Source organism: Pyxicephalus adspersus, chromosome 5 (assembly GCF_032062135.1).
Source record: "Pyxicephalus adspersus chromosome 5, UCB_Pads_2.0, whole genome shotgun sequence".
Lineage (NCBI taxonomy): Eukaryota > Metazoa > Chordata > Amphibia > Anura > Pyxicephalidae > Pyxicephalus > Pyxicephalus adspersus.
Genome location: NC_092862.1, coordinates 28,406,120 through 28,422,502, shown reverse-complemented (window position 1 = coordinate 28,422,502; position 16,383 = coordinate 28,406,120). Strand labels below are relative to the sequence as shown.

At 38.0% G+C, this 16,383-nt stretch overlaps 1 protein-coding gene across 1 annotated transcript in view; it reads left to right on the top strand.

Moving 5' to 3' along the window:
* LOC140331963 (myelin P2 protein-like) overlaps positions 1–16,167 on the top strand; it is a 22,824-nt gene extending 6,657 nt beyond the window's left edge. Inside the window, exons 2-4 of the mRNA XM_072413289.1 lie at positions 8,906–9,078; positions 13,436–13,537; positions 15,985–16,167. Coding sequence (XP_072269390.1) covers positions 8,906–9,078; positions 13,436–13,537; positions 15,985–16,035 — 326 coding nt within the window. The 3' untranslated portion in view covers positions 16,036–16,167. The remainder of the gene's footprint in view (positions 1–8,905; positions 9,079–13,435; positions 13,538–15,984) is intronic.
* The last annotated feature ends 216 nt before the right edge of the window (positions 16,168–16,383 follow it).

The window sequence follows — 16,383 nt, the reverse complement described above, 5'->3', positions numbered from 1 at the left end:
AAGGGTATTCCTAGATTGATCTCTAACTAATTAAACAAGATGAACACATTTCCTGTTTGTAATTACACTGAGGGCAAATTGGACAAAGAATATACTCCTCAGGGTTCTCATATGTTAGACATTTTTTCTTGCCTGTCATTCAAAACACTGGACAGCTTTTCATTGGTGAACATATTATCTATACGTTTTAAGAATTCATAATATGGGAGGACCTGGCTCAATTGTTTACTTGGTTTACATAGCTGAAATTGGACATTAGTGGGGTTAGAAGGCTTAAATTGTAATGGGGCTACCCATATATGGGGAAATAAGGTGCTCAACAGTGTAAACAACCTGCCCTAGAATCTTATATGCGAGGACAAGTCCACGAAATATGCATTTCTCTACCTATCTCCCGACATCCTAAAAACATAAACCAGACACCGTTGGGGTCACATATCTCAGTCTTGCTGACACCATATACCACTTCATTACCTTGAAGGCAGATTCCATAGTAATGATGTTGGTTGAACACTTGGACATCTTGGTCCAATTGCTGAACCACTCCTCATCAGATCTCGTGCTTCGTATATCTCTTTCCCATTGGGATTTGTAGGAGTGTAATGATGCCCTAGATACTTTAATCAACTTGGAGTACAGCAATGAAATTTGTTTTGGGCATAGGGAAATTCTAAAACGCATGTGTTCAAACACTGTTAGCTTGACTATGGGGTCCAACCCATGAGTCAGGGAGTTGTTCCATTATCTTAATTGTAAATATCAAAAGAACTCCTTACTCTGTGCTTGGTGTGTTGCGCATATCTCCTCCCAGCTGATAATGCTCTGCCTATCTAGTAGGGAGTACACTGTCCTATAAATAAGTGCTGCCCACCAATTGAAGGCTTCTGGTGACTCTAGTCCCGGCAGGAATAATGGGTTATGTTGCATAGCAAGTAGAGGGAGGTGCGGGGACATAAGACTGCCTTATGGGGAATACCTTATCTCATCCCACACTTGCGTATTTGTCTTAGGTGAACACTAATGCCGTTAGGGCGTAATTTATGGGGGCCCAAGAGAGTGAGCTGATATCCACTGAAGAAATCAAATCCCTCTCCAACTGAACCCACGTGGAGGTGGCATGGACTAAGCAAAAGGAAGGTTAAAGTGGCTATTTGAGCTGCCTGATATTATATTTTAAAATGTTTGGTATACCTAGCCCTCCCTGGCTTCATGGGTTCCCGTGCTACTCCGGATTTTTTGTTATTCCAGATAAGAGAACACAGCTTTTTGAAATGGTCATGTCATATGTGTTGGGACATCATATGGAAGCTTCCTAAAATAGAACAACAGTTTTGAAAGTACTGTCATTTTAACCATGTTTATCCTGCCCAGCCAGGAGATGGAATGAGAATTTTAGTCAGCAATTGTTTTAGATGTGTGAATAAAGGGGGATAATTGGTGGACAGAAGAGTATCAGAGATTCAGGTGAGTTTAATACCCAGGTATTCTAAATAGAACGGTGCTCAAAAAAAATTGAAGTGTTACGCACAACTATTCAGGTAGATTTAGGTTCAAAGCTACTGATTTCCATTCAATAACTATTAGTCTGGAAATTTGAGCATACTCCTTCAGTACCATGAATAGATTCAGGATAGAGATTCTTGTTTGAGAAATAGATAAGAACATGTCATCCATGAATACATTTGTTTTCTATTTATTATGAGCGATTGCTATACCCTGTCCATTGGGATTCTCCCTGAGTAAGTGTGCCAGAATGAATAGTGGAGGCGACAAGGGACACCCCTGCCTCGTGCCTCTAAGAATGGGGAATGGAGTAGAATAGTATGAAGAACATCCTGCTCTCACTGAAGACCTTGAATAAAGTGCCTTCATCCATGCTAGAAAATATGATTGAAAACCTAATTTTGGAAGGATATAAAATAGTTGGTCCCATGAAATAGTCAAAAGCTTTTGTATGTTTTGAGCCAATAGCATATTAGGGATTTATTTCTGTTGCATTAGGTAGATTAAGATAATTCTTTTCCTGGTACTATCTGGGGCTTAACTGTGACAAACCTGACCTGGTCTTTATGTATTCGGTTACCTAGGAATTTAAGTCTGTTGGCTAGAGTTTAGGTCCGTACTTTTATATCAATATTTAGTAATGATATCCGCCTATAATTCCGCAGGTTTAACAAATCCTTGCTTGGCTTTAGGATCATCACGATGTGGGTCAGAAGTGACGACATAGGGTGTTCTCTCATATATGGCCAGAGAGTAATTCTAACCCCACATCACATAGATCATAGATGGAGCCGTCCCCCTTGGAACAAAATATATAAGAAGAAAATAAAAGGAAAGCTGGGGTTTTGTGCAGTGAAATCAAAATTAAATTGTGCATAAAAAATTAGATGATGGCATAACTTTCATTTAAAGACATTATACAATAAATTGTTTTGGTCTTTCCCGTTAGTATCATGGGATATAGGACCAGATAGCTAGACGGTAAAGACCCCTAAGTGATAACGAGACAATGTCTGTTCTCCCGATGTGTTTCGCTGATAGGCTTTTTCAGCGGATGCGTGAAGGCTGTTTAAACGGCTGTATAGTAAGACATAATAACATATTTCAGAGTACATTCCAAAAAAGAGGAAAAATATATACAAGTATAATCAGAATGTATAAAGATTTCATAACATAAAGGCGGTTTCATGGAGAATTCATTAAGGTTATATTCAAAAGAAATTGAATGGTGTGTGAGGAAGTGTAGAACTTGGGTGTTATTTGGTGTGTACATATGTTATGTCCTGGGATATGCTGATATGAAATATATCACAATTATGATACATAGGGGACATAGTGTCTTACATAGAATAGTATATTGTAATGTTGATGTATTTGTAGGTTTATTGATATAAGTATACACACTTAGAAAGAAACTTACTGGATCGCCGTGTTGGTTTGTCTGGGAAAGGAGTGCTCTTTGAAGATTGGAGGTACTCCAAATGACTTCTATAAGAGATCTACAATGTTTCAGGTACAAGTATGTTGGGTAATGTTTTTCTGTAGGAATATTCGAACAAAAGGGTAAGTATTCCAAGGAATGATTATATCAGTATCCCCAAACGCATCCAATATATACTACTCAATTAGGGTTAAAAAAAATCCATAACTAAAATATTGATTAACAATGTTCAAAGTGGTCAGAGATATAGGTAAAACAATAATTAATGGTATCCTTTAGGGATGAGCAAGAATATTCAGTTCGATCTCGCGACAAATCAGGCCTTTCTCGCTTACTGAAAATTGAAGCGAGAACAGCCTTCTGATTCGCAGAGAGGTAGAGTGCTCGCCAAACAGGAGGATTTTCAGGGCTGCATCATGCAGCCCTGGAAATCCTCTGTGATCCCCGGGCACTAGAGGTTAATTAAGCCACAGCTACAATCATTGAGAAGATGCCCAGCACAGGAAAACCTCCTGACATTGTAATAAAAATATCTCTTACAAATGATTCATTTGTATCTGTAATAAATGTATCATTTGTAAGAAATACTTATATTACAATGTCGGGAGGTTCTCCTTTGCCGGGCATCTTCTCAAAGATTGCAGCTGTGGCCGCATTTCATTAGGAAGAGTGTGAGATCCCTGAGGCACTAGAGGTTAATTGACCTCTAGTGCCCCGAGGATCGCAAATAAGAGGATTCCCAGGGAATCCTGTGAATCCTCCTGGTATATTTTCCTCAATCTTCCAATGGTTTTGTGAAATCGCTTTGCCGAAATTTCGGGGAACCATCGCAAGTTCGAGGAATTTTTTTGCGAGAATGTCTAAGGCATTCTCGCTCATCCCTAGTATCCTTATTGGGTAATTGTTTCTTGTTCAAATAGTCAAACAAAAGATAAGTATTAAGAGGAGTCAATCTCCAAACATCCAATCCAATCTCATGGATAGGAGCATATTAAGGTGCTGTAACAGTCCAAGTGGTATTAACAGAAATGTAGTATATAAAATTGACAAGGGTAATGAACAAAGTTTGGGTAGATTTGAATCTAGTGTTTTCTATTAAAGTTCCAGTTCCCATAGGAAAGGTTAATCATTAATATAAATGAATGAATCCTAGGTCCTTCATTCATCTCCGCACATCAAACAGTTGGTAGCGTGACAACTGCTCCGAGAAGGCTGAAGATTGAGAAAAATTTAAAGTGGTTGTACTAGAGTCCTTTGGAGTAAAAAGTAATTGCGAGTTAGGCGCATAATATTTCACTAAAGTAACTTCTACATCAAAAATCTAACCATAACGAATCAAATAACAGCCTATAGGGTACGCAGTTTCCATTTGCAGCTAAAAGAGATCAATCTATTAAATGCAATCAGAACCCCTCCTCCCTTTTTTTTTTTTTTTTTTTCAGAAAAATGCGCTTGAAAAATCCGATTAAGCTTTGCGGAAATATTTGTCTGTATCCTTTTGTTTAAATCTCGTCTCCTGTAGGCCCAAAATATGTGCAAGGAGAGCAGAGTAATGGTTAAAGGCTTTCCTTTTTTTGGTAGCTGAAACCCTGTACATTCTGTGACAAAACTGTAAATTTACTGCAGGTCATACTTGACATGTTGTATGCTGTATTTCATTATCATCCCTAAATATTTGCCACTGTTTCATCAATCGTACTCTCAAGTATCAACCGGGATAAAGAAAGGGTGTAAAACCAGGGGAATACTACCATAACTAGTGTCACACATAGGTGAACATAAATCTGCGTTTGCAAAATATGGTCTTCTACATTAACAAAACCGACAGAAGGGGGAGCCAGACACTCCCGAGTGTGTGCATTGGTATGGGTTTATTCAATGTGTCCTAATGGTGTAAAAAACATTAGGTAAGGTGAAGTGCACCAATAAATATTCAACAGAGATCTGGACCAAGTGCAAATGCCAGTGAGGTACTTTAAAAAACATTAGACTTGCTAGAATCAGTGGCATTATTTTAGTGAAATATGTCAAAAACCATTGCTGGGGTCTAGGGGCCAAAGAAAATATTAAAATATCTGACACATACTCCTAATCAGATACACAGTATCGGCTAGATATATTAAAAACATTGGAACGTCGTTCCTGGGTATAGTGCTGAAGGCCATCGCTAAATTCTAGGGAATGTATGAAGACCTCAAGGAGCATCAAAAAATGTAGCGCTACATAAGTTGTATCAGGCTCCTAAACAAATACCATGTACCAACACCCCCTGGTACACATGTAGGAAAATTGTCACTGGAAACAATTTTTCATGATCGTTTCCAGTGACAGATAAAACAAATTTAATTTCCTGTGTGTATGCAGTCTTAGTGTCACACTAAACTCAGGTTTTCATTTTCACTGTTAACACAGTGTTGCAATATAGAAAAAAATGGGATCTAATGTTTGCAGCCCTATTAGAAATAGGGACGTTTGGGGTTTAAGTATATCTTGCTGCTTTTATATATCGTTAAGCAATTCAGTAATTACTGACATAATTGTACTCTTCAAATGCACTTTAGGCAGACTATAAATCTAAAAATGTTTTAATTTTTCTCAATGTTAGTCTCCTGTTTTTTCATGTAAAAAAAAAAAAACACTCTGACTGGGAAAGGAAGCACTTCGATCACTCGGGCTCATTTGCATTGCATGGTATTGTCACTTGTAGGCATGCAGAATAGGAAATCCAGTATGCATGCATATGAGTGACAACCTTTCAGCAGTCTAATGCTCCTTCATGGTCCATTTGTAAGGCAGGATGGATCCTGGACCTGGTAAGTGAGCTGTTGTGCTGGCTACACCCTGGGAAAGTTTTTGGCAATTTCAGTTATAGTTTTAACCATAAAAATAAAAGAAACCCAATACCAACATGTTTATCATTCCATAGTTTTTGTAATACAATGTAAGCTTCATTGATCCATGAGACTGTAAACTGACCATCATTAAATTAAAGTATGATGAGTAAAATTGAATAGATCTGTTTAAAATAAAACCGTTATTTATAGTTTTGTGAGGAACTCTGTAACACTGGGGGCTCTTTTATAAACTATTGAATTAGACATTCCCTCATGGGAATATTCCAAGTCCATGTGTTTCATGTGATCAGCGTCTCATTTTAGGATTTGCAGCAATTTTTGTTGCCACCATAGCCATTGGCAGTATTTTTATATTGGGGAGGGGGGGGGAAACCCTGGGGAGGAACCCTCGGGGGGGGGCCCTCCTTTGACAAAGTTATTTAGCATTCATTATCCAAATCACAAAATAGCAAATCTAAATCTACTACTGTAGGTACATGACATGGTGACACACTTCACAAAGCAAACATCATGCATGTGCCGAATATTGTTATCCGGGCCAAAAACTGAACATGACATAAACTACATACAGATGCTAGACAGCTGTCTGCTGATATTGTTTAGAGATCTGTCCTGCTAGATCACCAGCAGGAATTACCGCTGGTTTTTCCTAATGATGTGAACATAACATGACATCCTCCACCCTTCCTGATATTTATAGAGCAACCCTGTCTGTACACCCTTCTTTAGTTTATTTATCCATCAATCACAGCAAACATTATTGAATATGGATACCAATTTATACGTTGTGTATAATTTGTGAGATTTTAAGTATCTCATTCAGGTTGACCATATACAAACAGATGGGTGAGGAGATACCTCCCTGTTATTGGACAAAGTAATCAAGTTAACACTTGCCAGCATCTAAACTTAAAGCAAAATTCTAGGCACTTTGAAAACAACTTTTTGGGCAGAAAATGCATTTTGAAACCCAGGTTTGCTTTGGAGTGCACAAAGCCTGATCAGATAGCAGAGCTGTGGGAAGAAACCAAGGTCACCCACTCCATGTGGCTTTCATTAAACGATGGCTGAAAGGGAGGCAGATACAAACAGAGGGAGCAGCAATATTCATTCTTACTGGAAGAATTACTGGAAGCTCCTGCAAAGCAAGTCTTAACAATCAATAGCACTACAAGGCACTGCAGCTAGCCTGATGTGTTAAGGACACCCCAACACACTGGGCCTAATTTTATTAAGGCTCTTTAAGACTGGAGAAGATAGATTATTATATATCTGTGTGATCTAGCAAATCTGGAATGGATTTCCTAAAAATCATTCCAAAGTCTATTCCAGATCACCCAGGTGTACTGTATATAGAAGGGTAGACAACCCTTCTATGTAAAGTAGAAAGGTCATTGTTGTTGTTTTCTTAGGTGCAACATCCTACCTACATCAAGCATCCCGGGGGGCTCTGGCTGCTCCTTCTGCGCATGCCCTGATCTTGTGGATGTGCAGAAGGAGTATATTTTCTCCAATGGGAAAAAGATGCTGTGCAGTGAGATCGTCTCTTTTTTTTTTTTTTTTTTGTTCTTTCCCTTCACCCTGGCTACATCACCCGATCTAAGAGAAGAGAAGATGGAATATGGCGGGGCCTGGCACTTCCTCCGCCCGCCAGAGGAATTCCAGGATGACGTGGGACCGGATCATGGCAAGGACTAGCGCCATCAAGGGACCTGCGGGATTAAGGGTAAGTGTAATTATTTTATATTTTGTTTAGTTCCCCTTTTACAAACCGTTATGGAAAGAACTAAAACATACCTAAATTTGGTTTGCTAAAGCTGTTCTATTTGTCTTTTCGTTATGTTTTTTTTTTCTGCTAATCTGTTTGTGGAATGTTCACTACTTACTTTAAAAAAATAAATAAATAAAATCAATGGAAAATAGTAAACACCGCCACAAACTATGAATTCCTCCGTTTGGGAGGTTGTCCCTAATTTTCTACTATAAAAAGAAATATGCACAGTGTGGCCATAGCCCAGTTTCAGTACTATGAACCATCAATCAGAATTGTAATAGACATGACATTTTTCACCTTTTTCCTCGGATTTATTTGTGCACACCCATAACCGATATACAGTGGTACCTTGGTATAAGTCCTTAATCCATTCCAGATTCTTGGACTTATACCAAATAGGACTTATACCTAAAAAAATATTTTCCATAAGAAATAAAAGGGAAAATGATGATTAATCTGTTCCCATGACAAAAAAATCCTATTGTTATTGGCATATTATACATTGATGGGGCTGTATGAAATAATTTACCACTGCTTAATACTAAAGTACAAAAGCAATTAGATGAAATTTCAAGTGAGAATTTAATTTTACCTTGCTGAGAAGAGTTGAGTGCCTACTAGGATGGTGCTGAGAAGGGAGGATGTTATGTAATTCACAGAGAGTTATAGCGCGGGTTGTTCACTGAATGGTAGCAACTGGCATACTGACACCCGTGGGCAGTCGTGGCTTTGTCTGTGGGATAGGTAAATAAGGGTAGTGTGCTGTGTTATGACTCATTTTGACCCATACAAGTTCTAGCAAAAAGTTGTATACCAAGCAAAATTTTTCGTGTCTAAACAGGACTTTACCAATAACATGTCCAGCTAAAAACCTATGATAATAATGCCCCCAGGCAATAAATGAGGCTGTAGCGAGTGGTATTAGTACCACTGATTGTCACCAGCTATAAAATGTGCAGACGCTAGTTCTTTTTGAACCCGCGCTGCCTTAAGTGTCCTCCAGGGAAAATAGAAAATATGTCCACCGTAAACAAAATTTAGAAATAATTTAGTTGTATGTCTTACAAAGGGGAAATACCTCAATTACTACTAAGAAGACGCAGTGGATCCAGGTAGACCTAGGGAATGTGGCTTGGGTGCCAAGTTCCGAAAAACTAAAAGCAGAAAAATTATTACCTGGAGTCTGAGAGTACACATCTTGTGTACAATCATAAATGAGTTTTTTATAATAGTTATTCTTTCTGATAATTTGATAGTGGTATTATAAATTTAGTGGTCCATCAATACTTTCATCTTTAACTTTTTTTTTTTTTTTTTTTTACTTTATTGTAGGTGTATCTCTTATCACCAGGAAGGCTGCAATTACTTTGAAACCTAATGTGACTATCAGTAGAGATGGGGATGTGTGGTGTATAAAAACAGAGAGCACCTTCAAGAATACAGATCTCAAATTTGAGCTAAACAAACTGTTTAAAGAAACCACAGCAGATGGCCGGGAATGCGAGGTGAGTACATAGTGTAGTGCATGATTGAAGACTAAAACATTATAAACGCAGTATACGAATGAAGCGTTGGTACATCTGACAAATTTGGTAATGAATGTTTGGGAACTTTAATGACTATTCAAAATGGTAATTCTATGCAAACTTATACATTCTGAAGCATGACATCATTTACTGACGACCTTTAGTTGGCATCTGTGAGCAATTATGATTACTTTACAGCTCTGTCAGTGGAGTAGCTGCCAACCCCCAGGTCCCCTTTCCTACCCAGATGTGACCCTCTCCATATCATATTCCTAAATATAATTTCTGGATACTGATACTAACTAATATTCCACTTTACAAGTTTGGCCTCAGGAAGCACAATATTTCAAAAGGGGCAGGGGATGTCCTTTCTGAAATGTTACCCGACCAATCGTCACCCAGCCGTCGAAATTCTCTGATCTGGCAACCAAGGCTGAGCTTTGCATGTACAGAATACCTAGGAATCCTGGCTTCTGTTGTGGATGCCAATACATGAACTCCAATGTGTGTGCATGGGAGTTATGTCATCCCAGACCAGCCAATCAAGATGGCGAAAGATCGAAATGAAGAGCAAGAAGGATTATGGTGGTACCTACGACAGAACGGACAGGTAAGTATAGTTTGGGTTTAATTCCGCTTTAAGCTCAGCTCCCCTTTTATTATAAGTACATATGAGATAATGTATAAGTTTAGGAATGTACTTCCATCAGGGTTGCCAACCCAATTTCTGTTTTGCTATGAACAAGAGGTCAAAAAATTCTTTATACCCAGTTTTTTTCACAGATGGAGAGGTGTCGGCAGCATGCTTTTTGGTGAATTTGTGGTGTGGCTAAATTATTGGCATAGTCATTCAACATAGTAAAACACCTTTTAAAGTGCCTGCCAGCTGTCTCTTACATGATGGAACCTTTTAATGCACAATTTGCAAACTGTTAATTATATTTACACACAGTTGGAGAACCTGGCAGTGCTACTTATTTGTATTATTTAACACCGCACTGATCTTTAATTAATGCTGCACATACACAAAGACTTGTAAATTGCATATTTTAAACAAAAGGTCACTTAAGGAACTGATCCACAGCTCAAAGTACACTCATGTAGTGATCGGTAAGAAAAATTACCTTATAATCCGGGGTGTAGTGTTAAAAAAAAAGTCCAACTACACCCCTGTCTGTGTCACCCAAAAGTGAGGACACTTCCCCCAGAGTGACGTCATTTTACCAGAATCTGCCCACTGGCCCATGGGAGAGTGGATGGGTTGTGTTCAGAGAGACAACCCACCAACCACCCTGAGGCTGCAAATTCCATACGGGAGACCTGGTCAGTGGCTCTGGCCAGTGCCCCCCCCCCCCAACTGGGCCTTTTTTCTGACCCGGGGGGGGGGGCTGTCTAGAGCCATGGACCACCAAAGAAGTCTTTGCAAACAAGAGTTGGGTCCTATAGTTTGGAAAGAATGTCATCTTTACAGATAACCACAAAAGATTATTTCAGTCAGTTAAACTGACCTGAGAGGCACAATTTACTTATGGCTCAATGAACCCCTAGCAATCTCTGGAGGAACCCTGATTGAGAAACACCAGTCTAACTGTTCATTAAATGGCATAATAAGTCTAACTAATCAGACATCACTTTAGTTTCTATTGATGTATATTTAGGGGTGACAGTTGCATATTAATTTTCTGTATTACACAAAAACCTACAGCACCCCTAACCATCATTTCTTTAAAGAGATGAAAGTTTGCTAAGTTTAGAACCCTAGTGGCGTTTAAATTCAAGACACACTGTAGTAAATACAGTAACATATCACTATACATACAGACTTGATCAATGACATTTTTCTAGCCATTCTAGACTAAAAGCAACCCTACTAGAATGTGAGTGCACAGTGGGGATACAGCAGACCGGAGCTGTACAGCAAAATATCTTGTGTCTATTGCTCAGTGTGGGGAAGGACGAACCCTTTTCCAAGAAAAAACGGCAGCCCAGATTTGTTTACTTTTGCGGAATGTGCGTGAATTCATGCATGGTTGGGAACCCCACCTTCTATGGAAAAGGAGGCTTGGCCAGGGGAAGTATTAAGGACTTACTTAACAGTTTTAGATTATTCAGTTGGTTTCTCAGATAATATTATTATTATTATTATTATTAATAATAAACAGGATTTATATAGCGCCAACAACTGCAATTGTCGCTGTTGTAATAAAATTAGTAATTAATAGAAAAGTCAATAGAATTACCATGAATAAATACATTCATGGTATGTTTTTTTTGTTTTAATGTTTATTTAAAATGGAAAATACATATATAAAATCGCATGAGGAGTTTATCTTTTTCTTCCCTTGTTAATGGGTTGAAGTATTTTGAGTTCATTATGATGGGTCACTTGCTCTGAAATGATTAAAAGGCTATTTCCTGATGGCCAGCGGGTTGGACAAAGCCTAAAAATCTTGAGAACGTAGTCACACCCAGAGTCAGAACTGCCTGCATGCACAGGATAGAGATGTAAGTGTGACATTGATACTGCCAGCTGTGAATGAGGTTCTGCATACTGTGCTGCACAGGCCACCGTCTGGTATTAAAAATACAGTGCCGCAACGAATTGAAAAAATGTCCAAGGATGTGGAGAGCCTGATATTTTGAGGATAATCTTTACAGCTTGATGAATCTACTTTACCAAACAATGAATCTTTACTTCTAGTGTACGATTGCTAAGTGAAAAAATTTGTCAAGAACATTGGAAACGGACACTAAAGGAAAATCTAAATTTAATGTATTGGAACACTATTTTAAGAAAAAGGTATTCCTCTGAATAATATTGTGTCTGTTGCTACGGGTGGTGCTCCGGCAATGGTTGGACGCTACCATGGGTTGATTGCATGTGTGAAACAGGCGGTACCAAATTTTGCAAAAAACCCTAGTGATTGCCTCCATCGCTTGCTACAGTATGTATTTACAGCATTTAAAAAGATGAGAAGCAATGCTCTCAATGATAGAATATTTGGAAAGCTTTGTGATGAAAACGACAAAGGCTTCAATCGTTTAGCATTACACACAGAAGTTAATTGGCTGTCTAGGGGTACCTGTCTAAGTGATTCAAAGTTTGTAAAATGGTTTTAAAAAAAAAAAAAAAAAAAAAAAAAAGAACTTTAATACAAAGATGATTCGTTAAGAGATAATTTATTGAAATTTAAGAATGATATAGCCTATTTGTCAGATTTATACAACAAATGAAACCAATCTACAGCTGCAAGTAGATGATTTGAATTGGATCAAAGCAAAGGCAACTATTTCTGCGTTCGTGTCAAAACTTGCCTTGCACAAATGAAATTTGGGTTGAAGACAATTTATCGGTTTCCAAATCTTTCTTCAGTGGAAACAAATGATGATGACATTCTAGTTTCTAGCCAGCATTTGGAAGCACCTAAAGAAGATTTTACAAAAAGATTTCAGGAATTGCTTAACATGATCATTTGGCAGATTGGGTTCTAGAACCTTCCTCAAATTCAAACCTACAAAAAATAGAATTATCACTACAGGAGGAGTTATTAGAATTGTCAACAAAAAGTTAAAATAAAAAAATGGATATCAAGAGTTTTGGCTTCAAAGCCTAATTCTAATATTAGATCAAGCATTATGGGCTGCGGTATACAGAAGTTTTTTTTTTTTTTTTTTTTTTTTTTTTTAATTCCTATCATATTTAGCTAAAAGAGGATTTGACATGGTCAACAGTCTGTTAACAAAAGAAACAGATTGTCAATAGTGTATTTAAGATTGTTGATGACAAAAATGGCAGCAAACATCGAAAAATTAGCGTCCTCACACCAAGCACAGCCTTCTTTCTACCACAGATATAGAGAGGTAGCCTTAAATGCATTGAACACCTAGGCCCAGATGCATTCTCTACACACTCAGTAGTTTTACTAGTTGGGTGGATTGTGGTGCAGAAAGTGGCAGATAATCGCAGCATGGGCTTTATGTTCCATTGAGGACCTATCATTTCTGAAACCTCTAGTATTCTACAGAATTCTGCTTACTTACTGACAGGCTTAGATTTCTGGCACAGCTCTAAGTTTAGACAGCTGAAGGGATGTGACTGAAACTAGGGAGGAACCAAGGTGTGCCTGGTGTAGCACAGGGGAGGAACTGGATCTAATTTAGTATGTTGGCAAGCGTGTATTCAAATTTAAGTGTCTAGGATTATCTTCATTTTATAATTGGCACAAGCAGTTATTGTATATTAAAACCAATCTTGACTTTCTTTGAAAAAACATCTGATTTTATTACATTAGATGCTCTTATATTCTGCATACTGAATGTTTTTTGACTATTATAGACTATCATTACCCTAGAAGATGGGAAATTAATTCAAAACCAGAAGTGGGACGGAAAGGAAAGCACAATAACACGAGAAGTAAAAGATGGTAAAATGATAACGGTAAGTAAACATTTAAAGCTTTACCAAAAGCACTGCAAATACAGGAAATATAATTTAGTTATAACAAGTGTTATATTAGTTATAATCGGCAATCACACCTAACACGCAGAACATAATTTGTAAAATAGACTCTTTATTTTTGTCCCAAACAATTTTTCAAACAAAACAATTTTTTCTGAAAAAATTAAATTTAAAGTTGGCCAACATTAACTTGTAATTCTAAGAATCCAAAGTTTTCAGAGTCTTCTATTGTCCAAATTACAAATATTTCAATAGTCCAAAGATAATAAAGCAGCCTGCAGGTAATACAGATCCCCAGAACATAGCTTACAACTCATACTTGTTTGCAGCATGTATGCTGCCATGACACATCAGAGACAGACCCCTCTAATTGCATGCCTTCACGATTTATGGCCCAGACCTCCTGTCTAACTATAGCAAGCCCGGGTGTGTTCCCAAGTAGAATGGAAAAACCCACAAGTACATTCCTTCTTATCCTACTATTTCTGGTCTGCTTTTCCAGTACACACACAGTTTAAAAGAGCCTGTGCTTTATATAGAGGTAGTCCCCGGGTTACATACGAGATAGGGACAGCAGGTTTGTTCTTACGATGAAGTTGTATGCAAGTCGGAACAGGTACAATATTTTATTAAATGCAGTTAGGACTGATGTTTGCCTTATATTATTAGCATGGTGTCAGTTGCTGTATAAAATCCTCACTGCGAGTTAATCACAAAGCATAAAAAAACTTTATGGAGCCTAGACATTCATTAACTTCTGGTGCAAGCTGTGCTTTGATATGAAAAAAGAAGCAACTGCAAGTTTTATCTTGGTCATTAAAGAGTTACAAGAGGCTGCAGTAAGAGCTCAGTCCTTAAGATCACCCACAACCTCAGCTGTGTTTAGGAAAAGATTTCTTCTGCAAGTCATGAACACCACCCCTTCCCCCTTCAAGCCTCCATTCTGCACACAGGGAAGCCCCGTTCATATCTAGGAGTCGTCCGTATTTCGGATGTACTTAACCCGGGGACTACCTGTAGAGGGAAAACATACTTTGTATCTAGGACCCATCCCTGTTGTCCAGTATACAAATAAATATATCGACAGTCCCACAAAGGCCCCACAAATCTGGACTTTTGTGTGAATTGCCAAAATTGCAACAAGGAGTTGGCAAATTCTGCAACCATTTACTAAGTCATTGTGGAATCCTTCTCCTTACCATGCATTTAAAGAGAACCTGTGGTGACCGATATATGTGGGCTGCTATTGATAACCTAAAAAATAACATATTTTATTGTCTAACTTATGTTAGTGCTGTTTTTCTGCCATTTCCAGTGCAGATCCAGGTTTTTTACTAACCTAGAATTATTTTCCTTGTGAATACTTTGGGCCCTAGTTCATGAAATATATTCTTTTCTCTGAAGCTGTCTGCAGCACTAAGTATACTTTACCCATGTATGCAAGAAACTCTTACAGTCTGGTGGATATGTGTCGACTGGCTTTGGGTTTGTGTTGATGGATCAGTTTGGTGTCAGTTTAGAATTTACCAGGTTCATTTGACCTCCTTACCTGCAGTTGGCCTGCTTCAAATGTGTTTTGCAGTAGAATTGTATGAGGATACAAAACCAGTTTGTAGCAAAATAAAGTCACTTTTCCCCAATCTTTGGCTGCCAAGAAACAAAGGGTCTAATTTTCCAACCACATTGTACAGCCCTGGGTTCCTGAGTGACAAGTCAGCAAGCAACCTCTCTGTCATGTAGGAGAAGAAAATCACATGCTCCACATTATAGAGCTTAAAGTGGTTTTCAACGTATTTTTGCAAGTGTTGAAATGTTCACAATAATTAAGCAATATTTTGCCATGTGGCTAAAATAAACCCTGAAAAATGCCAGGTTTGCTGGATCCCCCTACTGCATGGAATACAATGGCTTATGTTCTAACTATAAGTGGTGCAGTGTGTTGATACAATGCACTCCTGAACACTTTTCACTCCATTTTTGTGACCTACCCTATTCAATGTAATGAAATAAGGGAAGTATTACAAAGCTAGGAATCCCGGCTTCCCTTGTGTGTCATCCCAGCAATGGCCAAAGATTGTGTCCAGAAAGGAAGGAAGATAGCAGTGCCCAGTGACGGAATGGGGATAGGTGAGAGTTGTGGGTTTATTTCTGCTTTAAGTCTAACACCAGTGAAAACATTTTAAAGACCTGAAGCAGACAGGGAGAGTTTTGACTTATCAGACAAACATTTGAATAAAATAACCTTCCAAAGCATACAGCAACACTCAAACTATATTATTTTTGCTTTCTAATTAACCACCACGCATTTCACCAAAATAATTAGTTATGTATAGGTATGATATTTTGTGAAAATCAAAGGCGCGCTTTAACTTGCCAATATTTATTGCTTTCTCTTTTTTTTTTTTTTTTTTTTTTTTTTATTATAGATTTGCGTATTTGATAAAGTGGAGTGCCGTCGGGTCTATGAAAAAAAATGAAGCTTCATTCTTTATGGTCATTAATATGCTGTATAGTTTAGGCTCCGTTCCATGAGCAGCATCATAAAGGATACTTGCTTTTTAAACATCTTTGTTATGTCTGTGCAAATAAAGCAAGTCTGCAGAAATGTTTACATTTTGCATTTCTTTCTTTGTTTTTGCTTTACAACCCTTTTCAAAGAAGGCTCAGCCACCCAATCCTATAATTTGTTATGTCTAAATTCTATTCTATCCATGATGATAATCTGGGCTCTGATTGTACAAAGTACATTTCATAATGGAGCAAAAGAATTGTTTCATGGAAATTAGTTACTGTATGCAGTGCTTTGGCAGGCTAAATATAACTTA